This window comes from Hippopotamus amphibius, chromosome 2 (genome assembly GCF_030028045.1).
Source record: "Hippopotamus amphibius kiboko isolate mHipAmp2 chromosome 2, mHipAmp2.hap2, whole genome shotgun sequence".
Taxonomy (NCBI): domain Eukaryota; kingdom Metazoa; phylum Chordata; class Mammalia; order Artiodactyla; family Hippopotamidae; genus Hippopotamus; species Hippopotamus amphibius.
Genome location: NC_080187.1, coordinates 96,895,705 through 96,922,827, shown reverse-complemented (window position 1 = coordinate 96,922,827; position 27,123 = coordinate 96,895,705). Strand labels below are relative to the sequence as shown.

Genomic DNA, 27,123 nt, shown 5'->3' with positions numbered 1-27,123 from the left:
GGTTATAGTTTAATGTGAGTGTGAAGAGAGGATCTTTGCTTTTAAGTTGAGAGAGGTTACACAAAGTTTATATGCTGATGGAGTGGGCCATAGAGAAAGAGACTCATGATATGAGGGAGAGAATGATAAAAGGAGTGAAAATTTTAATGGGATCCAGAGCACAAGAGAGAAATGAGTCTAATAGATCAGGGATACTTCTACAATTTTAAATAGAAGGCAGATGGTAAAATGGGGTAAATATAGGTAGGTTTGCAGGTTTGGTAGTGGAAACATGAGAGCATTCTTCTCTACTTGTATTTTCCCACTGAAGTCTGAAGTGAAATTATCAGCTGCGACTGGTAGTTTAATGGTACTCTTATGTCTGGTTTGATTACTGTATTTCCTTAAAAATGAAGCTGAGACTTCCGCTTTTTGGCCATGATGGAGTAACTTGGACCAGATTTGCCTCTTCTCTTATGAGCAACTAGAGAACTGGACAAAACCTGAAACACCCAAATTGGATAAACAGACAAGACTGATCCCTAAGAGAAGGGAAACAAATGAGGTGAGTCTTATGGTAGTTCCAACAACAGAAGCTTTGTTAACTGAGCACAAAGAGGGGAAAAAAGGAAAACAACAACAACAAAAACAAAGCCTCATGGACCTATAGGATACTATCAAGCAGTATAACATCTGTGTGTTGGCGTCCCAGAATAAAAGAGGATAATTTAAAAATTATTCAAAGAATGACTGAAATTTTTCGAAATTCCAAACAATAACCCCCAAATTCAAGATCACAAACCCTAAGCGGACTGAACACAATGAAGCCACATCAAGGCAAGTTATGAACTGTTAACTTGGACTTACATAAAATATCCTTCAAAATAAAAATACCCTCCAAACTAAAGGCTTTTATTTTATATAAATATCCTCCAAAATAAAGATTTTTTTCAGGAAATTAAAAGCTGAGAGAATTCATCATTAGCTTACTTGTCCTACAACAAATAATAAAGGAAGTTAATCAGGCAAAATTACACTGCATGGAAACTTGATTCTGCAATAAAGGAATAGAGTGCCAGATGGTGAATGTGAGGGAAAATATAAAATTGGAATGGGGACTTCCCTGGTGGCGCTGTGGTTAACAATCCACTTGTCAATGAAGGGGACATGGGTTCAATCCCTGGTCTGGGAAGATCCCATATGCTGCAGAGCAACTAAGCCCATGAGTCACAACTACTGAGCCTGCGCTCTAGAGCTCGTGCACCACAACTACTGAGTCCGTGTGCCACAACTACTGAAGCCCGAGTGCTCTAGGGTCTGCGTGCCACAACTACTGAGCCTGCATGCTGTAACTACTGAAGCCCATGCGCCTAGAGCCTGTGCTCCACAACAAGAGAAGCCACCGCACTAAGCCTGCACACTACAATGAAGAGTAGCCCCCACTTGCCACAACTAGAGAAAGCCCATGTACAGCAACAAAGACCCAATGCAGCCAAAAAAAAATAAAAATGATAATATTGGAATGGGCAGGGCCATCCATCCCCCTCCTTCCAGTGCTGCTCCCCTCCTTCATCCCACCTCTTCCCCTACCTCAGTGGCCATGGCCATTCTTGGCATCCCCTATGAGTGATGGCATCTCATCATGGCAGACCACAGAGATAATGAACTTCAAGACTGTCACCAAAAAAGGTGCTGGAGCACAAGACAATTAATAGCTGTCTCATACAGTTAAGGGAACAACTAAAAGAACTTACCAATCAGTATGAAAAATCTGAAAATGATCTGAAGGCTCTACAATCACCCAAATCTGGAATGATTGTGGGTAAAGTACTTAAGGAATTAATTGAAGAAAAATTCACTTGTTAAAGTTACAAATGGATCAAGATATGTTGTGGGTTGTCATTGTCAGCTTGAAAAAAGTAGGAACAAGAGCTGTTTGGATGTGATTACATTGACATTTGCCAAGATCCACTGTGTTACAGCATGTTTCACAAGGACACAGGTAATACTTCTTTTTCTGAGATTGTGGTGTTATCAGAACAGATCATCAAATTAACAGAGGTAACAGAACTACCTCTTACAAACCTTGAATTATTCCCATGTAGGGGTAATATGGCTAAAAGGCTGTTGTATGCACCACCAGTTATAGGAAAAACACTAACAGCAAGAGCTGTTGTTAGCCAGCTGGACTACAATTTCTTAAATGTTGTATCTAGTTCTATTGTAGACAAGTACATTGGTGAAGTGCTCACTTGATCAGAGAAATGTTAAACTATGCCAGAGATTATCAGCCATGCATCATTTTTCTGAATAAAACAGATGCCATTGGGCGAATATTAGTTTTCTGAAAGTACTTTAACTGATAGGTTCAGATGATTTGAATGGAGTCAATCAAATGGATGGATATGATACTCTGCATAGAGTTAAAATGATCATGGCCAGAAACAAGTACAGTGAATCCTGCTTTGCTGTCCCCAGGTAAATAGAAAAAAAATTTTTGATTTATTTATAAGCAAGATTAGATACACTGAAAATCCATGAAGGTACCATTACAAAGGATGATAAAATCGGTTATTTAGAAGCAGTCATGAAGCTTTCAGAGGGCTTTAATAGAGCAGACCTGAGAAATGTTTGCACTGAAGCAAGGTATACTTACAATTCATGCTGATTATGAGTCTGTAGTGTACAAAAGCCTCATGAAAACAATCAGAAGTGGCTGATTTTAAGAAGCTGGAGCCTAAATTTGACTACAGAGTTTTGATGGCTACATGACATTGGTCTAATGTAAAAATCAGTTGAAGAAAATGCGTGCAATAGCAATAATCTCATTAAAAGTGTATGAATAAAAAAAGATAACTGTTGAAAACAAAATAAAAATGTGTAGTTTATAATAGATATAGAAGTAAAAGATGTAACATAACAGAAAAGACAGGAGAGGGAAATGGAAGTATCATGTTGAAAAGGTCTTAAAATGCATATGAAGTGATAAAATTATTTGAAGGTAATCTGTGATAAAGATGCACACTGTAAACCCTAAACCAGTCACTAAATCTCAAAATTTTAAGAAATAGCTAAGTAACCAACAGGAGAGATAAAATGAAATTTTAAAAGATTTCAACCCTATAGAATACAAGAAGAAAAAGGAACAGAAATCATGTAGGAGAATAGCAGAAGTATAGATTTAAATCCAACCCATATTGATAATTACACTAATCAATGATCTAAACATTCCCAGTAAAAGGCACAGATTGTCAAACTCAATGAAAAAGCAAGAACCAACTACATCCTGTTTACGAGGAACCACTTTTAAACATAAGGATGAAAACAGATTAAGAATAAAATGGTAGAAAATTATATATGATGGAAACACTAATCATAAAAAACTTGGAGTTGCTATATTATCAGGAAAATTACCAGTGATAAAGAGAGACATTATAATAGCCAAAACTGTCAATTCATTAGAAGATATAACATGCACCTAGTAATAGAATTTTTTAATACATGAAGCATAAATAAATAAATGACCTAAAAGGACAAATAGATAAATACACAATTATAGACATTTCAACACTTGTCTCTGACAGAAGACAGCAAGATCAGTAAAGATATAGAACATTGAGAACAACACAATCAACCAACTTCAACTGACATTTATAAAATACTCCACCAAACCACAGCATATACATATAGCAGAATATACATTCTTATCAAGTATACATGGAATAATCATCAAGATGGAGCAAATGCTGGGCCATAAAACAACTCCCAATAAATTTTAAAAGATTAATATTCTCTGTCAATAACATCATTCAATTAGAAGTCAACAGAAAAAACTATTTGGTAAACATTGTGAAACAGGGAATTTGAAAGCAAACATAAATAAACTATGGGTCAAAGACAAAATATAAGAGAAAACAAAATATTTTGTAATGAATAAAAATGAGTTACATATACAGTTAAAGCTGTGATTAGAATGAAATGTATAGCCTTAGATGCTTCTTTTAAAAAGAAAGAAAGGTCTAAAACCAATAACTTCAGAAACTAGAAAACAAAAAGGAAATAAAACTCAGTAAGTAAAGAGGAGAAATAATAAAGCTAGAAGCATAATATAACAAAATAGAAAAAAATTAAGAGAATACCAGCGAAGGCAAAATCTGCTACTTTGAAAACATTAATAAAACTGATAAACCTCAGAATTATCAAGAGAAAAAGAAAAAAAGGACATAAATTACCAAAATAAGTAATAAAAGAGTTATTATCATACAGATCCTACATACATTTAAGGGATAATAAGGGAGGGACTTCCCTGGTGACACGGTGGTTAAGAATCCGCCTGCCAATTCAGGGGACATGGGTTCAATCCCTGGTCCAGGAAGATGCGACACACCGTGAAGCAACTAAGCCTGTGCTATACAACTACTGAGCCTGTGCTCTAGAGCCCACGAGCCACAACTACCAAAACTGTGCACTTGCCTAAAGCCCATTCTCTGCAACAAGAGAAGCCACCGCAATGAGAAGCCCATGCACTGCAACGAAGAGCAGCCCCTGCATACCGCAACTAGAGAGCTGGCAAGCAGCAACTAAGACCCAATGCAGCCAATAAATAAATAAATAAATTTTTAAAATTAAAAAAAATTTAAAGAAAATAAAGGATAATAAAGGAAATATTATGAACAACTTTATGCCAATAAATATGCCTAAGAACTTACATACAATGAATTAATTTCTTGAAGTAAAAAAAATGGCAGAATAGACTCAAGACATAAAAAATTTAAATAGAACTATTTTTTTTCTTTTTTAAGCTCTTTATTGGAATATAATTGCTTTACACTCTTGTACCAGCTTGTGAGGTACACCAAAGTGAATCAGCTGTATTTATACATATATCCCCATATCCCCTCCCTCCCACAACTCCCCCCCACCCTCCCCATCCTGGCCCTCTAAGGCATCACCCATCATCGAGTTGATCTCCCTCTGTTATACAGCAACTTCCCACTAGCTATCTATTTTACAGTTGGTAGTGTATATATGTCTATGCTACTCTCTCACTTCATCCCAGCTTCCCCTTCATCCCCCCGCCCCCCCACCCCCGTGTCCTCCAGTCCATTCTCTGCACCTACATCCCTATTCTTGCCCTGTCACTGGGATCAGTACCATTTTTTTTTTAAAGATTCTGTATATATGAGTTAGCATACAGTATTTGTTTTTCTCTTTCTGGCTTATTTCACTCTGTATGACAGACTCTAGGTCTATCCATCTCATTACATATAGCTCCATTTCATTCCTTTTTATGGCTGAGTAATATTCCATTGTATATATGTGCCACATCTTCTTTATCCATTCATCTGTTGATGGGTATTTAGGTTGCTTCCACATCCTGGCTATTGTAAACAGTGCTGCAATGAACATTATGGTACATGTTTCTTTTGGGATTATGGTTTTCTCTGGGTATATGCCCAGGAGTGGGATTACTGGATCATATGGTAGTTCTATTTTTAGTTTTTTAAGGAACCTCCAAACTGTTTCCCATAGTGGCTGTACCAACTTACATTCCCACCAACAGTACAGGAAAGTTCCCTTTCCTCCACACCCTCTCCTTCACACCCTCTCCAATATTTATTGTTTCTAGATTTTGTGATGATGGCCATTCTGACCGGCATGAGGTGATACTTCATTGTGGCTTTCACTTGCATTTCCCTAATGATTAGTTATGTTGAGCATCTTTTCATGTGTTTGTTGGCCACCTGTATGTCTTCTTTGGAGAAATGTCTTAAATATAACTATTTTTAAATTGAATTTATAATTAAAAACTTGAAGCCAAAATAACTTCACTGACAAATTCTATCAAATAATTAAGAAATAACACAATCCTACACAGATTCTTTGTGAAAATAGAAGAGGCAACACTTCCCCAACTCTCTTTATGAGATGCCCATTAGTCTAATACCAGGACCAGACAAAGACATAAGAAAAAACTATACATCAATATCTCTTATGAGCACTGACACAAAAACCCTTAACTAGTAGCAAGTATTTGGAATGGGGGGGTGGAATATACATATATATGATACATCATGACAGATTCTTCAAATTTTATCTGAGAAATACAAACTTAGTTTAACCTTCAAAAAAATCAATGATATTCACCATATTCAAAGAATAAATGAGAAAATCCAAATAATCATCTCAATATATCCAGAAAAAGCACCAGGCAAAATTCAAACTCAGTCATGATAAAAGCTCTCAGCAAACTGGGAATAAAAAAGAAAGTGTTTCAACTTGATAAAGTGCATCTGCAAAAACAATCTAAATCATTCTCAATGGTGAAAGAACGAATGCTTTCTCCCAGGACTGGAACAAGGCAAGGATGTTCACTCTCTAGTCAACATTGTACTGGAGGTCCTAGGCAATGCAATGAGATACACACACACACACACACACACACACACACACACATCATACTGAAAAGGAAGGAAAAAAACCTGTCTCTATAGATGATTATTTATACATAAAAAATCCTAAGCAATCTAGGACAAGACAAAAAAAAAGCTACTAGACCTAATTACTGAATTTAAAATATTGCAGGGAGGAGAAAAAGATGGCGGCGAAGTAGAGAGACGTGGAGTGCATCCCTCTCCACAGATGCATTGGGAATGCACGGAAGGACGCAGTCATTCCCACAGAGAACCAGCTGAACACCAGCAGACGGCCTCGGACACCAGAAAGGGCTGCGGGGAGCCCGACATAGAGCCGGTAGGGAGGCATCTACGAGGGCTCAAAGAGGGTGAAGCGGCGGAGCTGTGGCAGACGGGAGGGAGTGAGAAACATACGGAGGGTCCGCAGCGCAGCTCAGCGTTCCCGGACCGAGACATCGATCCGCGGCTGAACGGAGGGTCCGGGAGCGGGAGCGTGGGAACCGGAGAGCTGGTTCAGGGTGAGAAACATTGTTGCCGGTAGGGTGACGGACCGAGAGGACAGGAGGGAGGTCCGCGGAGAGGAGTGCCCGTCCCTGAGAGCTGCCCGGCCGTGATGGCGGCTGGAGGCTGCAGGCTCACGGGTGGGGGGGAGGAGCCGCGCGCGTAGCCTCTCCCTCTCTTTCGGTGCCTCTGCAACAGGCAGTGGAGAGATGCCCTGTGGGCCACCTAAGGCGCTCAGGGATAACAAACACCCTCAGGCACTCGGGCGGGGCTAGATTAAAACTCTTTGCAACGCCAGCAGCAGGGAGGCTGCCGAGAGAAAAAAAAAAAAGCAGCATCAAAAAGAAAAAACCCCCGAGAGAGGCCCAACTCTAAGACTTTCTGTGTACGCCTGAGCCACCAGCGCCCTCTGCAACAGGCACCTCCAAGCCTGACTGAAACAACAGTGCGCCACTGCTCACTCACTCCCAGGAGAAGGAGCCACTATCGTACCCTCTCCCTCCCCACACACCGAGGCTTACAGAAGAACAATAAAGGAACCTCTGCTGGTCACAGAATAACGCAAAAAAAAACCCAAGGCAAGGAGAAGGACATTTACAGCTGAGACGCTAAGGAAACAGAAATAGTAGTATCAATACCTATTGAACTGGTCCATTCTGGGATCAGTTCTGGATTTTTTTTTTTTTTTTTGGATTTCTTAAATACGATCTTAGCCCTAAGGGATCTACAAGTTTTATAACATAATTTTTTAATGATATTTTTTATTCTTTTATTTTTTCTTATTTTTATTTTTTATTTTTATTTTTTTTGCCTTTTTATATACTTCTATATCTAGCTAAGTTTTTGGTACTACAGACAAAATATCTCTCATACTTTCCTTTCATCCCTATTTTTTATACATTTCTATTCCTTTCTTTTTATTTGCATATTTCCAACCACAGTACGCTCTTCTGTTCCCCTTTCTTCCAGCCTTTTTAAGTTTATTTTATCTTAACATACTTATAAGCAACACTATCGGTCTGCGCAGACTCCTTGCTCTATTCTCCAGATGACGCACTGCCTTGGTATGTAATATTAGGCTTTTGTCTTTATCTTAGTTCTTAGTACACTTGTTTAATTACATTCTGAGAATCTCCATTCTCTCTGGTGGTACTCCACCTCTTTTCTATATTTGATCCTAGCTTACAAAATCTCCCTGGATTGATGTTTGTAGGTGTAGGGTGTTATTTGTTGTTTGTTTGCTTTTGCTTTTGTCTCTGATTTGTTCTGTTTCAGTTGTCAATTTCTGTTGGGTTTCTCTTTGAATATCTGATAGCACACTGGGGTTCTGTCAGGTCTTTCTAGAGCCTTATGTCCTAACGGATTCAGTAATTGTGTGTCTTATATATGTATGTGTTCCCTAGACTTAATATTCGTTTAATCCAATACTTGGACATTAGTCTGAGGCTTGGACAGTCTTCTATAAACACCTCTATCACCAGGACAAGTAACCCCAAAAGTTTGGACAACCATGAGGAAACAAAGAAACACCATGCAGGCAAAGGAGCAGGAAAAAAACCCACAAGACCAAATAAATGAAGAGGAAATAGGAAAAATGCCTGAAAAAGAATTTAGAGTAATGATAGTAAAAATGATACAAAATCTCGATAACAAAATAGAGAAAGTACAAGAAACAGTTCATAAGAACTCAGAAAAACAAACAGCAATGGATAACAAAATAACTGAAATTAAAAATACTCTAGATGCTATAACTAGCAGAATGACTGAGGCAGAAGAACGAATAAGTGAGTTGGAAGATAGAATGGGGGAAATAACTGCTACAGAGCAGGAAAAAGAAAAAAGAATAAAAAGATTAGAAGACAATCTCAGAGACCGCAGTGATAACATTAAACGTACCAACATTCGAATTATAGGCATCCCAGAAGAAGAAGAAAACAAGAAAGGGTCTGAGAAGATATTTGAAGAGGTTCTAGTGGAAAACTTCCCCAACATGGGAAAGGAAATAATTAACCAAGTCCAAGAAGCACAGAGAGTCCCATACAGAATAAACCCAAGGAGAAATACACCAAGACATATATTAATCAAACTAACGACAATTAAACACAAAGAAAAAATATTAAAAGCAGCAAGAGAAAAGCAACAAACAACATATAAGGGAAAACCCATCAGGATAACAGCTGACCTTTCTACAGAAACTCTGCAGGCCAGAAGGGAATGGCAGGATATACTGAAAGTCCTGAAAGAGAGAAACCTACAGCCAAGAATGCTCTACCCAGCAAGAATCTCATTCAGATTTGAGGGCGAAATCAAAAGCTTTCCAGACAAGCAAAAGTTAAGAGAATTCAGCACCACCAAACCAGCCTTACAACAAGTGCTAAAGGAACTTCTCTAAGTAGGAAACACAAGAAAAGGAAAACACGTACAAATACAAACCCAAAACAATTAAGAAAATGGTCATTGGAACACACATGTCAATAATTACTTTAAATGTCAATGGATTAAATGCTCCAACCAAAAGACACAGACTGGCTGAATGGATACAAAAACAAGACCCTTCTATATGCTGCTTACAAGAAACCCACTTCAGACCAAGGGATACATATAGACTGAAAGCAAAGGGATGGAAAAAGATATTCCATGAAAATGGAAGTCAAAAGAAAGCTGGAGTAGCAATACTCATATCAGACAAATTAGACTTGAAAGTAAAGACTATTACAAGAGACAAGGAAGGACACTACATAATGATCAAGGGATCCATTCAAGAAGAACATATCACAATGGTAAATATCTATGCCCCCAATATAGGAGCACCTCAATACATAAGGCAAATGCTAACAGCTATAAAAGGGGACATCGACAGTAACACAATAATAGTGGGAGACTTGAACACCCCACTTACATTAATGGACAGATCATCCAAACAAAAAATAAACAAAGACACACAAGCTTTAAATGACACATTAGACCATCTCGACTTCATTGATATTTATAGGACATTCCATCCAAAAACGACAGACTACACATTCTTCTCAAGTGCACATGGAACATTTTCCAGGATAGATCACATCTTGGGTCACAAATCAAACCTCAGCAAATTCAAGAAAATTGAAATCATATCAAGCATCTTCTCAGACCACAACGCCATGAGACTAGATATCAATTACAGGAAAAAAACTGCAAAAAATACAAACACATGGAGGCTAAACAATTCACTCTTAAACAACCAAGGAATCACTAAAGAAATCAAAGAGGAAATCAAAAAATATCTAAAAACAAATGACAACGAAAACACAACAACCCAAAACCTATGGGACGCAGCAAAAGCAGTTCTAAGAGGGAAGTTTATAGCAATACAGTCCTACCTTAAGAAACAAGAAAATGATCGAATAAACAACCTAACCTTACACCTAAAACAACTAGAGAAAGAAGAACAAAGAAACCCCAAAGTGAGCAGAAGGAAAGAAATCATAAAGATCAGAGCAGAAATAAATGAAAAAGAAAGGAAAGAAACCATAAGAAAAATAAATAAAACTAAAAGTTGGTTCTTTGAGAAGATTAACAAAATTGATAAACCATTAGCCAGACTCATCAAGAAAAAAAGGGAGAAGATGCAAATCAACAGAATTAGAAATGAAAAAGGAGAAGTCACAACGGACACCTCAGAAATACAAAACATCATGAGAGACTACTACAAGCAACTATATGCCTATAAATTGGATAACCTGGAAGAAATGGATACATTCTTAGAAAAATACAATCTTCCAAGACTGAACCAGGAAGAAATAGAAACCATGAACAGACAAATCACAAGTATGGAAATTGAGGCAGTGATTAAAAATCTCCCAACACACAAAAGCCCAGGACCAGATGGGTTCATGGGCGAATTCTATCAAACATTTCGAGAAGAGTTAACACCTATCCTTCTCAAACTCTTCCAAAATATTGCAGAAGGCGGAACACTCCCAAACTCATTCTACGAGGCCACCATCACCCTGATACCAAAACCAGGCAAAGATGTCACAAAAAAAGAAAACTACAGACCAATATCACTGATGAATATAGATGCAAAAATCCTCAACAAAATACTAGCGAACAGACTCCAACAGCACATTAAAAAAATCACACACCATGATCAAGTGGGGTTTATCCCTGGGATGCAAGGATTCTTCAATATACGCAAATCAATCAATGTGATACATCATATCAACAAATTGAAGGATAAAAACCATATGATCATTTCAATAGATGCAGAAAAAGCTTTTGACAAAGTTCAACATCCATTTATGATAAAAGCTCTCCAGAAAATGGGCATAGAAGGAAATTACCTCAACATAATAAAAGCCATATATGACAAACCAAAAGCCAACATCGTTCTCAATGGGGAAAAACTGGAAGAATTCCCTCTAAGAACAGGAACAAGACAAGGGTGTCCACTCTCACCACTATTATTCAACATAGTTTTGGAAGTTTTAGCCACAGCAATCAGAGAAGAAAAAGAAATAAAAGGAATCCAAATTGGAAAAGGAGAAGTAAAATTGTCACTCTTTGCAGATGACATATTATATATAGAAAACCCTAAAGACTCTACCAGAAAACTGCTAGCACTAATTGATGAGTTTAGTAAAGTAGCAGGATACAAAATTAATGCACAGAAATCTCTTGCATTCCTATACACTAACAACGGAAGAGCAGAAAGAGAAATTAAGGAAACTCTCCCATTCACCATTGCAACCAAAAGAATAAAATACCTAGGAATAATCCTGCCTAAGGAGGCGAAAGATCTGTATGCAGAAAACTTTAAGACATTGATGAAAGAAATCAAAGACGACACAAACAGTTGGAGGGACATACCATGTTCCTGGATTGGAAGAATCAACATCGTGAAAATGTCTGTACTACCCAAAGCAATTTACAGATTCAATGCAATCCCGATCAAATTACCAATGGCATTGTTCACAGAACTAGAGCAAGAAATCTTATGATTTGTATGGAAACACAAAAGACCCCGAATAGCCAAAGGAATCTTGAGAAGGAAAAATGGAGTTGGTGGAATCAGGCTTCCTGACTTCAAACTATACTACAAGGCCATCGTGATCAAGACAGGATGGTACTGGCACAAAAATAGAAAGGAAGATCAATGGAATAGAATAGAGAACTCAGAAGTAAGCCCAAACACATATGGGCACCTTATCTTTGACAAAGGAGGCACGAGTATACAATGGAAAAAAGACAGCCTCTTCAATAAGTGGTGCTGGGAACATTGGACAGCTACATGTAAAAGAATGAAATTAGAACACTTCCTAACACCATACACAAAAGTAAACTCCAAATGGATTAAAGACCTACATGTAAGGCCAGACACTATAAAATTCCTAGAGGAAAACATAGGCAGAACACTCTATGACATCCATCAAAGCAACATCCTTTTTGACCCACCTCCTAGAATCAGGGAAATAAAATCAAGAACAAACGAATGGGACCTCATGAAACTTAAAAGCTTTTGCACAGCAAAAGAAACCATAAACAAGACTAAAAGGCAACCCTCAGAATGGGAAAAAATAATTGCCTATGAAACAACGGACAAAGGATTAACCTCCAAAATATACAAGCAGCTCATGAAGCTTAACACCAAAAAAGCAAATAACCCAATCCACAAATGGGCAGAAGACCTAAATAGACATTTCTCCAAAGAAGACATACAGATGGCCAACAAACACATGAAAAGATGCTCAACATCACTAATCATCAGAGAAATGCAAATCAAAGCCACAATGAGGTATCACCTCACACCAATCAGAATGGCCATCATCACAAAGTCTGGAAACCACAAATGTTGGAGAGGGTGTGGAGAAAAGGGAACTCTCCTGCACTGTTGGTGGGAATGTAAGTTGGTACAGCCACTATGGAAAACTATTTGGAGGTTCCTTAAAAAACTACAAATAGAACTACCATATGATCCAGTAATCCCACTCCTGGGCATATACCCAAAGAAAACCATAATCCCAAAAGAAATTTGTACCATAATGTTTATTGCAGCACTATTTACAATAGCCAGGACATGGAAACAATCGAAATGCCCATCAACAAATGAATGGATAAAGAAGATGTGGCATATATATACAATGGAATATTACTCAGCTATAAAAAGGGATGAGATGGAGCTATATGTAATGAGGTGGATAGAACTACAATCTGTCATACATAGTGAAGTAAGTCAGAAAGAGAAGGACAAATATTGTATGCTAACTCACATATACGGAATCTAAAAATGGTACTGATGAACTCAGTGACAAGAATAAGGATGCAGATACAGAGAATGGACTGGAGAACTCGAGGTATGGGAGGGGGCGGGGGGTGAAGGGGAAACTGAGATGAAGCGAGAGAGTAGCACAGACATATATATACTACCAACTGTAAAATAGTCAGTGGGAAGTAGTTGTATAACAAAGGGAGTCCAACTCGAGGATGGAAGATGCCTTAGAGGACTGGGGCAGGGAGGGTGGGGGGGACTCGAGGGGGCGGAGTCAAGGAAGGGAGGGAGTACGGGGATATGTGTATAAAAATAGATGATTGAACCTGATGTACCCCCCCAAAAAAAAAAATATTGCAGGGAATATGATCTAAATATGAAAATTTACTATTTCTAAATACTAGCCACAATTAGAAAATAAAATTATTAAAAACACCACTTAAAGTAATATAAAAATAAAATACTTAAGGTCACATTTGACAAGATATTTGTAAGAACTGTACACTGAAAACTACAAAATTGCTGAAATTAAGACCCCCAAAATGGAAAGATATACCATGTTCAAGGACCAGAAAACTCAATTCTCCCCAAATTGATCTCGAGTCAATGCAGTCTCAATCATAATATCAGCAGAATTTTGCAAAACTTCAGTTGGTTCTAAAATTTATATAGAAATACAAAGGATCAAGAATAGCCAATACAATTTTTAAAAGAAGACAAAGGTCAAAGGACTGATTTCAAGACTCATTTAATAAAAGCCTATAGTAGTCAAGACAGTGTGATCCTGGCATAAGAATAAAGGTATAGATTAATGGAACAGAACAGAGTGTTAGTAATAAACCCACTTATTATGGTCAATTGATTTTTGTAAGACATGCCAAAGTGACTGGATAAAAGGATAGTCTTTACAATAAAGGTACTAGAACTACTGAGTAGCCATTTGGGGAAAAAAAAAAACCCAAAATGTAGGCTCTATTTTCATCATACACACAATTGAACTCAAACAAATCACAGACCTAAAATAAATGTTAAAACTATAACTTCTAGAAGAAAACTTGGGAGAATATCTTAACTTGGAAAAGGCAAAGATTTGTTAGATAGAAAAGGAAAAATATCACCAATTATAAAAGAAATTTGATAAATGGAAATTTATCAAAATTAAAACCTTTTTCTCTTTTAAAGATTATCTTAAGGAAATGAAAAAGCAAGACAGTGAGAGAAAATATTTGCATCTCATATATCTGACAGAGGATTTGTATCAAGAATTTATAAAGACCTCTTACAATTCATTAATTAAAAAACAGGCAAAAGATTTGTACAAAAACCTCATAAAAGAAGATATATGAATGATCTATAAGTATATGAAAAGAAGCTCAACATCATTAGTCATCAGGAAAATGCAAAGTAAAACCAGAGTGAGACGGCACAACACTCATACTAGAATAGCTAAAAGTAAAAAGACTGTTAATACTAAGTGTTGGTGAGATGGAGCAACTGAAGCTTTCTTTGGAAAACTTGACAATTTGACAATTTTTTATGAAGTTAAATTTATACTTACCATATGCCACAGCAATGCCACTCCTACATACTTACCCAAGAGAAATAAAATCATATGTCTACACTAAAACCTGTACATGAACATTCATAGCAGCTTTATTCAAATACAATGAAATGCTATGAAAAAATTAAAAGGAACAAATTACTGATTCACACAACAGCACTGATGTATCTCAAAAACCTTATGCTAGGAACTTCCCTGGTGGTACAGTGGTTAAGAATTTGCCTGCCAATGCAGGGGACATGGGTTCAATCCCTGGTCTGGGAAATTCCCACATGCCACAGAACAACTAAGCCCATGTGCCACAACTACTAAGCCTGCACTCTAGAGCCCATGAGCCACAACTACTGAGCTTGTGTGCTGCAACTACTGAAGCCCACTCGCCTAGAGCCCATGCTCTACAACAAGAGAAACCACCACACCAAGAAGCCACCACTGCAATGAAGAGTAGCCCCTGCTCACCACAACTAGAGAAAGCCCATACACAGCAACAAAGACCAAATAAAGCCAAAAAAGAAACCCCAAAAAACAAACAAAAAAAGTTATGCTAAGTAAAAATTACCCAGACATTAGAGTATGTACTGTATGACTCCATTTATATTTCATTCTACAACAGGAAAGACTTACCTATAGTGAGAGGGGTTACCTGGGCCAGGATTGACTGCAAACGGGCAAGTCACTAATACTCATTTGCAGTTTTCATTTAAGATAAAACCCATTTGCTACCATCCTTGCCCTAAACCAATTCAAAACCACTTTCTGAACGACTGTCAAGGGCTTTATCTTTCAAGCCCACCCAAGAAAGCAGAAACCACATCAGGTATTTTAACAGAAAATTTAACATGTTCAATAGTTAGGCTCATATTAGAGGACTGAAAAGGAAAAAGTCAAACAATAAGGTAACACAAAGATAAAAACATCTTTAGGAAGCAGTTGCCATGCCTAAACAAAGGAATAAATTGAGTTTATCAAAACCTAAAAGCTTGGCCTATGGGCACTCATGGTGCAAGGACCCAGATCTCTGAGGAGAAAGTTCTGCCAAGCCGGTGCTTGTACCAGGAGCTTGGGAGAAGGCACCCACAGAGATGGGACTCAGACTTTTGAGAAAGGGGCACCAGTCAGCTGGTGTTGGTATCTCTGAGGGAAGGTGATAAAGCTGTTACGGAAGTTGAGGATAAAACAAAACACACTGCCACTACCAGTGTGCAGAAATGCGCTGGGTAATGTTGAAAGATTAGCACCCCACTGGGAGAATCTAACAGGAAGCACCTAGTAAAGGAAAAGCACAGTTTACAGAATCCAAGTCCCAGCATCACAAAGCAGAGATAAGAACAGAAATTTGGGGCTGAGAGCCAATACATTGTTAACCAACACAGATGCCAAACAAAATACAGTAGAGGCCAAATAAATGAATTCCAAATAAAAACATATGGTTAATTTCTGTTCATGATCTTATTGACATCAGGAGTACTGAACAAGATGCTAGAATTAAAATCTTTATCCAGCTCTACCACTAACTAGCAAGTAACTTAACGTGAAGGAGCCTCAAAAGTATCAAGGTACCTCACCTTTCATTCATTTCCCTACTTCGGTATTGCTCTAAGGAGTCCATAAGGAAGATATGAGTGTTCTATCCAAATACACAAAACACAATCATAAATATTAAAACACAGGCACTAAGCCAAGAAGCAAACTACATACACCCTAACATAAAAATTATTAAAGTGTGTAGGGAAGTATATAGCTATACAGATAATATACTTTGTCAATCTCATAATTTTCTAATTTAGACTTTCGCTGTGTATATATTAGTAAGCTAATAAACTGCATTTTTATTCTTAAACTATAAGTACAGACCTATAATTCTTCAAACTGCTTCAAGTGTGTCGCTGTATTCTGGCTCACACATAGGCAACTCTCAATGGAACATTTTCATCAAACACCTAGCAGATTTACTCCACAACTCAACCATGATATATTCCGTCAAAAACAGGTCTGTATCAAAACAGGGGCCCCCTGTATTTAAAGAGATAACTGAATGTAGACTGTACCCTGGAACTGGTAAAAAAAAAAATTCAAACATTTATTAATGCATTGTAAGTTATACAATATAGATATATGAGGAAAAGAACCTCTGTCCTAAGAAATAACAGAGCCAAATAGGAATTTAAAACTTTAATTGTAAAGAACATTACAGTACCTAGTGGGGAAAGAAGCTAGAAAACAATTTCAAATGATACTTACCCTCTAATTAATGGCAGAAAGTAGGAATTCCACTTTGGATTCTTTGTATAAGCTTTGCTCTAATTTGTAGCATTAAAAATTTTTCACATGGACATAAAGTGGAAAAACACACCAAAAACTTAGGTGTTATAACATTTATATTGAGTTGAGATATGAAAGCACATAAATAGCAGAATTTCTACAATATTCATACAATGACTCTATTACCAGCGGTTCTCAACTTTTAACCTACTTCAGAATGACCCAGAAGGCCTGTAAAAACTCAGACCACTGAGCACCATACCCAGAGCAGCTGATTCAGTAGGTTTGGGGGGAAACCTTAGAACTGCATTTCTAACAAGTTCCCAAGTGATGCCGACACTGCTAACTTGGTCAGCACTCTATTCCGATGAAGCCAGAAAAAAATTTCACATGATATCTGTACCTTCAAAGCAAAGACAGAGGATCCTAGAGAGATTTTACAACCTAAAGAAAGTCACTGAACTCTCAAGTCCTCATAGAAACTGTGAAAAGACTTCCGACCAGTTACTATAACAAAACACAAAGAATTAAACATGTACCTACTATTACAGCATAAGAGCTCCTACTAGGAGTAGTAGTTGGTTAGTTATTTTTAAACTGCTAGGACAGATATCCTGGCATACTGGAGCGAGCGTAACAGTCATGGGCACCAGTCTGTATATCATACACACAGAATGTAGAACATTCCATGATCCATTCACATGCAGCTGAAGAGTTTCAACCATCATGACAAGAATAAATAGGTAATTCTTACATGTCTACATAGATCATGCCACGTCCAGAAACATCTTCCAATATAAAAATATATGAAAAATGGGGCACCAAAGAAAATACTAAGATTCCTATTACCACCATAAACTACTGTCAAGTGCTTGCAAGTACATCCAGATGTTGTTCACAGCAGAGAACCTACAAGGACAATCACCAAAAAAAAAATTAAATTAAAAGTAAAATATATTAAGCTCTTTATTAAGTTAGTTTAATTCCTATGATGGTTAGTATGTCTCAGTCACAACTGCCGATGCTTCTTTCTTTAAGTTTTTATAATCAATATATGGAAGGCATGCAATAATAAGTTCTTCTTTTGTACATCCCTTCAGACAACATCTTTCTGAGTATCCTCTGCGTTTTCTTTGGGGATGATTCCCCCAAAACAAATTGCTTAAGGTTTTAATTTTGTTTGTATTTTTCTTCTGAAATTCTATGATCTCACGAATATATGGGCTGATATCTTTTGATGAGGAAAATATCTCCTGTCTTGTCTTAAAAGGCACATTGGCCTTTTTATACTGATACTCAGGCAGTGACTGCATCTTCAAATTGTATATTGCTTCTTCCTGAGAGGCAGAAGTAGAGACTGTGGAGAGACAAAAAAAACCCGCTACTTTATTAAAATCTTCCTCTAACTGAAAATTTAATCATAATGCTGTAATACTAAAGTAAATGGTTATTCAAAAGCAATGTATATTTTTAACTAAACTAGTTATAGGTATTGTTTTCCTATATAAAAGGCCTAGAAACCTTTGCACATTGTTATTCAAAAAACATTTTTGAGATATAATTCATATGCCATAAAATTCAGCACTTTGAAGTATACAATATATTCACAAGGTTGTGCAAACATCACCACTACCTAATTCCAGAACATTTCTATCACCTGCAAAAGAAAGCCCCACCCATTAGCAGTCACTCCCATTTCCCTCTTCCTCCAGCCCCTGGCACCCACTAATCTACTTTCTATTTCTATGGATCTGCCTACATCATACCATATGTGGCCATCTGTGTCTGGTTTCTTTCTCTAAGCATAATATTTTCAATGTTCAACCATGTTGTAGATCTCTATCAGTACTGTGTTCCTTTTATGGCTGAATAAGTTTCCACTGTATGGATGTATCACATTTTATTTACCTGTTTATCAGTTGATGAACATTTGGGTTGCTTCTGTTTTTTGACTATTAAGAACAGCACTGCTCTGAACATCCACATACAAGTTTTAGTGTGAACACATTTTCAGTTCTCTTGGGTATATACTTAGGAGTAGAACTGCTGGATCATATGGTAAATTTGCTTAACTTTCTTAGGATCTGCCAAACTGTTTTCCACAGTGGCTGTGCCATTTTACAATCCCACCACTGATATACTAGGCTTCCAACTGCTACACATCTTCAGCAACATTTGATATTTTCCATTTTTTTATGACAGCCATCCTAATGGATGTGAAGTAGTATCCCATTGTGGTTTTGATTTGCAATGACCTTGCAACTAATGATGCTGAGCATTTTCTATGTGCTTATCGTATATCCTCCTTGTGGAAATCTCTATTCAAATCCTTTGCCCATTTCTAATTGAGTTATTTGTCTATTTTATTTGTCTTATCACATTTTATAACTAAGTGGTTAGTAGAAGCCATTTTGGTTTCTCTTGAAATATAAAGACACGGAGAAGTGGTGATATGCTCAATGAACTGACTGTTTTTGTTATACTGCTCTTGCTCAGTATTACTGATAAGAAATTAAAATAATACCAGAAGGTAATTAATTGAAGGCTTGTTGGATTTCCATCATTGCCCGTGCCCATCTACAGTCCCTTTGCGGGGATATATTTGCACAGGAAATAATGCACAATTTGCAAAAAAAAAAAAAGGTATACAAACAAAAATACATAACAAAACATTGGAATGGCTGCCTATGTCTTGGAAGAAGAGAATAGGCATGAAGAAAGGAGATATGTGGAGACTAATCATCTCCTAACATACTGTATAAGTGATTTCTGTTTATATTGTCTATCTTCACTATTCTGTAAGCTTCATGAGGGGAAGAACCTTCACTGCCTCCTGAGTGAAAAGGTTCACACATATCCCAAGCAGCATGAAGAATACCTAGTATACAACAGGCACACAAATTTTGCTGAATTAATATATAAATACAGGGGTGCTGTATATCCAGTTGTGATAATTATGTCTAAAAAAACAAACAAATGAACAAAAAAAACCAAGAACAGAATAAAGACCAAGAATAGGTGAATACAGCCTATCTAACTGGAATATGGGTTATAGATTATGAAAAACTGATGATGAAACTCTAATGATTTCACCTGGTACTACGGTTAGGCAGCACCATACTTTAGAAATATGACGTTAGCGTCATGGTGCCACACTCTGAGGTAGGCATGAGATTCAGGATCCATACATTCAGGATCCACTAACAAGAAGCACACAATCTCAAATTCAAGTTACGTGTGAGTAGCTCTGAAAAAAACCATTTTTGAATATCAGTGTACCAAAATATCTTTTCCTGTGTCAGACTCAAATAGATCATCAGAAGATTAAAATTGTTGATAACTGATTTGATCTAACAGAAATATATTCTGCTGGTATAAGCTAAGTAAAAATTAATCAACTTTTCAGCAACATTCACGTGCAAAAGAAACTGCATAATTACATATTCTATGTTAGAATTCTATGTTGTAAACAAGTATCTCTCTACAACTTCTAAATAAGTCACTGGAAATTAATAGGACAGATTACATGTCATCTTTCCTTATAGATTAAGAATTCTTTAAATTTTAACACATATTCATATTGATAACCTATATCCATTTTTTATTCTTCCATATATTTTAAAACAGCCATGGTTTTATTGCCACATGATATTTCCACTTCAGCAAACTGTCCTTTATATAGTTCCCATGTAATGTTTAATGGATGTGACAATTCTGAAATATTATTAGATGTATTTTCATTTCTTGCAAATCTTGTTTCATTACAGATCCCTCCTCATTGAATTAATGACATTTACTCCTTCAGGGCATTGTGAATAATACCTGAATCAAAGGAGTCATTAGTCAGCTCTAAGTTTTAAAGCTGACTTTTTATTATTGAGAAAGGTGTCTCCTCTGGAGTAGGCTTTGTCAAGAAAAAGGATTCTAAACTCTTTTTCAGTAACAAACTCAAGCTTGGATGTCTGAAGGTAAAATTTTGACTATGGTATAGGTAGTGAGAGCACAGTATTTGATGTGAGAGAAATGCCCATCAAACATGAAATACAAAGGGAAGGTCCACCTTGCACTTCTGGGAGAAAAGAATAATGAGGAAATAGAGAAGTGAACTAGTCCCTTGTTAGTCAAAAAGTGTTATCCAACTAATAGGATCAGCATCACCTGGGAGCTTATAAAAATGCATACTCAGGCCCTACCCCGGACCTACTGAATCAGATTCTGTATATTAACAGTACTCCCCAGGTGATTCACATACACATTAAAGTGTGAGTATCAGCCGAACTAAAGCACAGTTGAGAGACTTTGGTGAGAAACAATTCCTTCATTGTAAGAAGTAAGTTTAAATGTAGGCGGTTTTGACGGTGGAAAATTATCAAGATTCAGTCTGATGCTTTCTATTGTTTCTGTTTTTTAAAGTTTTCATTCCCTCTATATGCAGATGGCATGATACTGTAAATAGAAACCCTAAAGACTCCACACAAAAATTACAAGAACTGATACACAAATTCAGCAAGGTAGCAGGATACAAGATTAACATAAAGAAATCTGTTGCATTTCTTTAAACTAACAATGAAATATCAGAAAGAGAGAGTAAAAAAAGAAAGAAAGAAAGAAAAAAAAACCTTGTAAAATCACATAAAAAGAAATACCTAGCAATAAACCGACAAAGAAGGTGAAAGACTTATACCCTGAGAAATATAAAACACTGATAAAGGAAACTGAAGATGATTCAAAGAAATGGAAAGATATCCCATGCTCTTGGATTGGAAGAAATCTACAGATTTAATGCGATCCTTATCAAATGACCCATGAGATTTTTCACAGAACTAGCACAAATAATCCTAAAATTTATATAGAATCACAAAAGACCCAGAATCGCCAAAACAATCCTAAGGAAAAAGAACAAAGCTGGAGGCATAACCCTCCCAGACTTCAGACCATACTACAAAGCTACAGTTATCAAAATAGTGTAGTAGTGGCACAAAAACAGACATATGGATCAATGGAACAGAATAGAGAGCCCAGAAATAAAACCACACACCTACAGTCAATTAATCTGCAACAAAGGAGACAAGAATATACAATGGAAGAGTCTCTTCAGCAAGTGGTGTTGGGAAAGCTGGACAGCCCCATGTAAATCAATGAGGGTAGAACACTCCCTCACACCATACACAAAAATAAACTCAAAATGGTTTAAAGAGTTAAATATAAGACACGATACCATAAAACTCCTAGAAGAGAACATAGGCAAAACATTCTCTGACATATATCGTACCAATGTTTTCTTAGGTCAGTCCCCCAAGGCAAGAGAAACAAAAGCAAAATTCAGCAAAGGGGACCTAATCAAACTTATAAGCTTTTGCACAACAAAGGAAACCATAAACAAAACGAAAAGACAACCTACAGAATGGGAGAAAATATTTGCAAATGATGTGACCAACAAAGGCTTAATTTCCAAAATATACAAAGAGCTCATATAGCTCAATATAAAAAAAAACTAATCAAAAATTGGGCAGAAGAACTAAATAGACATTTCTCCAAAGGAGACATACAGATGGCCAATGGGCACATGCAAAGATGCTCAACTTTGCTAATTACTAGAAAAATGCAAATCAAAACTATAATGAGGTATCACCGCACTCTGATCAGAATGGCCATTCATTAAAAAGTCTACAAATAATAAATGCTAGAGAGGGTGTGGAGAAGAGGGAACCCTCCTACAGTGTTGGTTGGAATGTAAATTGTTGCAGCCACTATAAAGAACAGTATGGAGATTCCTTAAAAAAACTGTGTTAGCCAAAAAGTTCATTCATCTTTTTCCATAAGATGGCTCTACTAGCGTTTAGTTGTCTTTAACTTCATTCAAAACAATTTTATTAGTTTGTATTGCGATGGCTGTCATAGCATACATTAAAAAAAAACTTATCAGGGACTTCCCTGGTGGTCCAGTGGTTAAGACTTCTCCTGCCAATGCAAAAGGTGTGAGTTAGATCCCTGATGGGGGAACTAAGATCTCACAGGCCTTGTGGCCAAAAAACCAAAACATAAAACAGAAGCGATATTGTAACAGATTTAAAATGGTCCACATCAAAAAAAATCTAAAAAAAATTTTTTTAAAGTATCGAAATTGGTGAATTTTGTGTAGCCATTTTAATACAGAAGATGGAAGAAAAAAGCAACATTTTCAGCATATTATGCTTTATTAATATTTCAAGAACGGTAAAAACACAACTGAAACACAAGAAAAGATATGTGCAGTGTACAGAGAAGGTGTTATGACTGATCAAACAAGTCAAAAGTGGTTTGAGAAGTTTCGTGCTGGAGATTTCTTGCTGGACGATGCTCCTCAGTCAGGTAGACCAGCTGAAGTTGAGAGCGATCAAATCAAGACACTGAGAACAATCAATGTTATACCACAAATGAGATAGCCGACATACTCAAAATATCCAAATCAGGTGCTGAAAATCATTTACACCAGCTAGGTTATGTTAATTGTTTTGATGTTTGGGTTCCACATAAGTGGAAAAAACCTTCTTGACTGTATTTTCACATGCGATTCTCTACTTATAATGAAAACTGTCCATTTTTAAAACACTGTGGACTTCCCTGGTGGCACAGTGTTAAGAATCCGCCTGCCAATGCAGGGGATACAGGTTTGATACCTGGGCTGGGAAGATCCCACATACCACAGAGCAACTAAGCCCTCAAGCCACAACTACTGAGCCCAAGACCCACAACTACTGAAAGCCTGCACTTGCCTAGAGCCTGTGCTCTGCAACAAGAGAAGCCACTGCAATGAGAAGCCCACGTACCGCAATGAAGAGAAAACCTACGCGCAGCAACAAAGACCCAATGCAGCCAATAAATAATAAATAAAAATAAATAAAAGTTCTCAAAAAAAACCCCAGAAACATTGTGATGGGTGATGAAAAGTGGATACCATACAATAAAGTGGAACAGAAGACACAGTGAGGCAAGCAAAATGAACCACCACTAACCACACCAAAGGCGGGTCTTCATCCAAAGAAGGTGATGTTGTGTATATGGTGGAATTGGAAAGGAGTCCTCTACTGTGAACTCCTGAAAATCAAACAAGTAATTCCAACAAATACTGCTCCCAATTAAACCAAATGAAAGCAGCACTCGACGAAAAGTGTTTAGAATTAGTCAAGAGAGTACGCATAATCTTCCACCAGGAGAATCCAAGACTAATGTTTCACTGATGACCAGGCAAAAAATTGTTACAGCTTGGCTGGGAAGTTCTGATTCATCTGCCATATTCACCAGACATTACACCTTCAGATTTCCACTTATTTCCATCTTTACAAAATTCTCTTAACGGAAAAAATTTCAATCCCCTGAAAGACTGTAAAAGGCACCTGGAACTAACTGTTCTCTGCTCAAAAGATAAAAAGTTTGGGAAGATGGAATTATGAAGTTGCCTGAAAAATGGCAGAAGGTAGTGGAATAAAACATGAATATGTTGTTCAATAAAATTACTGGTGAAAATGAAAAATGCACCTTTTATTTTTACTTAAAAACCAAAGGAACTTTTTGGCCAGGCCAATAAAAATAGTTACCATATGATCCAGCAATCACTCCTTGGTATATATCTGGAAAAGATAAAAACTCTTAATTTGAAAAGATACATGCACCGCAATGTTCATAGCAGCAGTATTTACATGGAAGCAACCTAAGTGTCCATTGACAGATGAATGGATAAAGGTGTGGTATATATACACAATGGAATATTACCCATAAGAAAAGAATGAAATAATGATATTTGCAGCAACCTGGATGAACCTAGAGATTATCACACTAAGTGAAGTAAGTCAGACAAAGAAAGACAAATATCATATGATTATCACTTATGTGTGGAATCTAAAAAAAGATACAAGTGAACTTATTTACAAAACAGAAATATACTCAGACATAGAAAACAAATTTATGGTTACCAAAGGGGGAAGGGGGGGGTACAAATTAGAAGTATAGGATTAACAGATACATACTACTATATATAAAATAAATAAAACAAGGACCATTCAATATCCTATAACAACCTATATAATGGAAAAGAATCTGAAAAAGACTATACACAAATATATATAACTAATCTAATAACTAATAATATATATCAATATAACGGAGTTGCTTTCCTGTACACCTGAAACTAACACAACATTGTAAATCAACCATACTTCAATAAAAAAATTTTTATTCCCTTAGCAGCAATAATCTTATAAGTTCATTCATTCATTCATTCATTCACTTATTAAAAAAGAATAAGTGCTTATCAGGATATAGCCAGTTCTTTATAACTTTAGAGTATAATCTATAGAAATTTTGAATCACAATGTTGTACCCTTGAGACTAACATTGTAAACCAACTAAACTTCAAAACAAAGAAAAGAGTAAGTGCTTCTATGTGCTAGGCAATGTTTTAGTTTGTTTCAGTCATCTACATTAGGGTCTCTCTTTTGGCATAATTACTCCTTTCTTTAATTTCAGATATCTTGACTTTTGCAAAATTTGTCCAAATCAAATCAACTGAATTACTGTAAAAGGCAATAACTTCAAAGACACTACACTCTATAGTCTACACATACAGTATCATTTTCTTTTAAAATGGCAAACATATTGGGACTAAAATGTGTTAGTCACAAAATGTAAAAAGTCAGAAGAATGGATCTGAAACAAAAATATTCTCCCTAAAGACTGCTTAAAAGCATTAAGCATAAATTCAATATACATTAAGCACATACCCTGTCCTCGGCCCTCTGTATAAAAACATACATGAGCAATCCCTGTAATATGGTATGGCAAACAGGGCTGGCCTTAAGGTATTGAGACTTTCCAGTAGCACAGACCTAGTGCTTAGAAAGACCGTGCATTCAGTTTAATGCTCTACTGCCCCAGTCTTGAAATTCTCAATAATTTTATCTTTTGACTTGTAAGTGAAGTTTTAATGCGTGTGAGGAGAGGAGATACGCACAAGAAAGGTAAAAAGCTTTATATTTTAGTATCTTTAACGGTCTTTTCCTGCTTTTCGAACAAGGGGCCCTGCGTTTTTATCTTGCACTGGGCCGGGCCAATTATGTAGCAGGTTCTGATGACAGTTAAATATTATAGTTAAACAAAATTATGTGTTAGATATTGTGGTAGAATGGAGAAGAGAGTGAGTAGCTATGAAATGGTCAGTGCTGAGTTCACTAGAAGAGTAATACCTAAATTAGGCTTTGAAGGACAAAATGGAATTTGCCAGGGGACAAGGGCACTGCAGAAAAGGAAAGCTAGAGAAACAGCAGCATTCTTATACAAATGTGTAGCCTTACATGCATACACTCCTTTCCCCTAAGCTTAGAAGAAAAAAAAAAAGCTTCATAGAGGTTTTGTATACGTATTAGGCACAAATTCTATTTCCTGCGGAAGTTTAATGCCTGGCAGAGCGTATTCGGGAATAAGAAATGCACAAAGATGAAAAACATGCCTTTGGTTTAGAGTTCTACCTGGGTTTGTCGCTCTCCTCCAGACTGGGAAAGTGGTTTGGGAGCTTTCCAACCGGTGGGGGATGAAGGTTTCAACCTTCTCCGAAGCCTGGGAAAGCAGCCGTGTGAAAGGCTTTTCCTTCTCAATGCGGCTCCAGCTAACATTGCCACAGAGTTTTACTATTTCTTGCAGTAGATGCCTGCCGCACAATTTCCTGGCCCTGCTAATGTCGTTCAGCTCACGGGAGACCCGAATCAGCAGGAGCCCGAGACACAAGGAGAGGAGCCGCGGCATCTCTAGGCCCCCAAGCCAGGTCCCCCGCGCGCCCTAACTGCCATCAGCCCCACGACTGCGCATGCACGCCTGGAGACCTTCTGATCGTCGCGTGCGGACCTCGCGAGAACTCAAGACGAGGCGCGCCGTGGCGCTGCCTCAGCTTCCAGAGTTTCCCGGGGCCGCTCGGGCTGTCCCGGGTGGCAGGCTGTTAGCTCATAAAACGATTGATTCGTTTTTCTTGCCATCCCCACTAGGAAGATTCATCAAGTGAAATAAGGGGCCGTCGTTATTGGATAAAGCCTCCAGCTAGTGGCATGCGTTTTCCGCCTCTTTTGCCTGGTTGTTAATGGGATGTCGCTTCCTTCGAGGAACTTTTCCTTTTCTTCATGGTGTTT

At 37.2% G+C, this 27,123-nt stretch overlaps 1 protein-coding gene and 1 pseudogene across 1 annotated transcript; one reads left to right on the top strand and one right to left on the bottom strand.

Annotated features, from left to right (window-relative positions):
• The first annotated feature begins 1,579 nt into the window (after positions 1–1,579).
• LOC130844400 (26S proteasome regulatory subunit 10B-like) lies at positions 1,580–2,751 on the top strand (annotated as a pseudogene).
• A 15,163-nt stretch (positions 2,752–17,914) lies between these two features.
• On the bottom strand, positions 17,915–26,835 carry INSL6 (insulin like 6). The gene is made up of 2 exons (XM_057724914.1): positions 26,473–26,835; positions 17,915–18,326 (listed from the first exon to the last, which is right to left on the bottom strand). The coding sequence occupies exons 1-2, from the start codon at positions 26,744–26,746 to the stop codon at positions 17,965–17,967; spliced, it is 636 nt and encodes a 211-aa protein (XP_057580897.1). The 5' UTR covers positions 26,747–26,835; the 3' UTR covers positions 17,915–17,964.
• Positions 26,836–27,123: the final 288 nt, after the last annotated feature.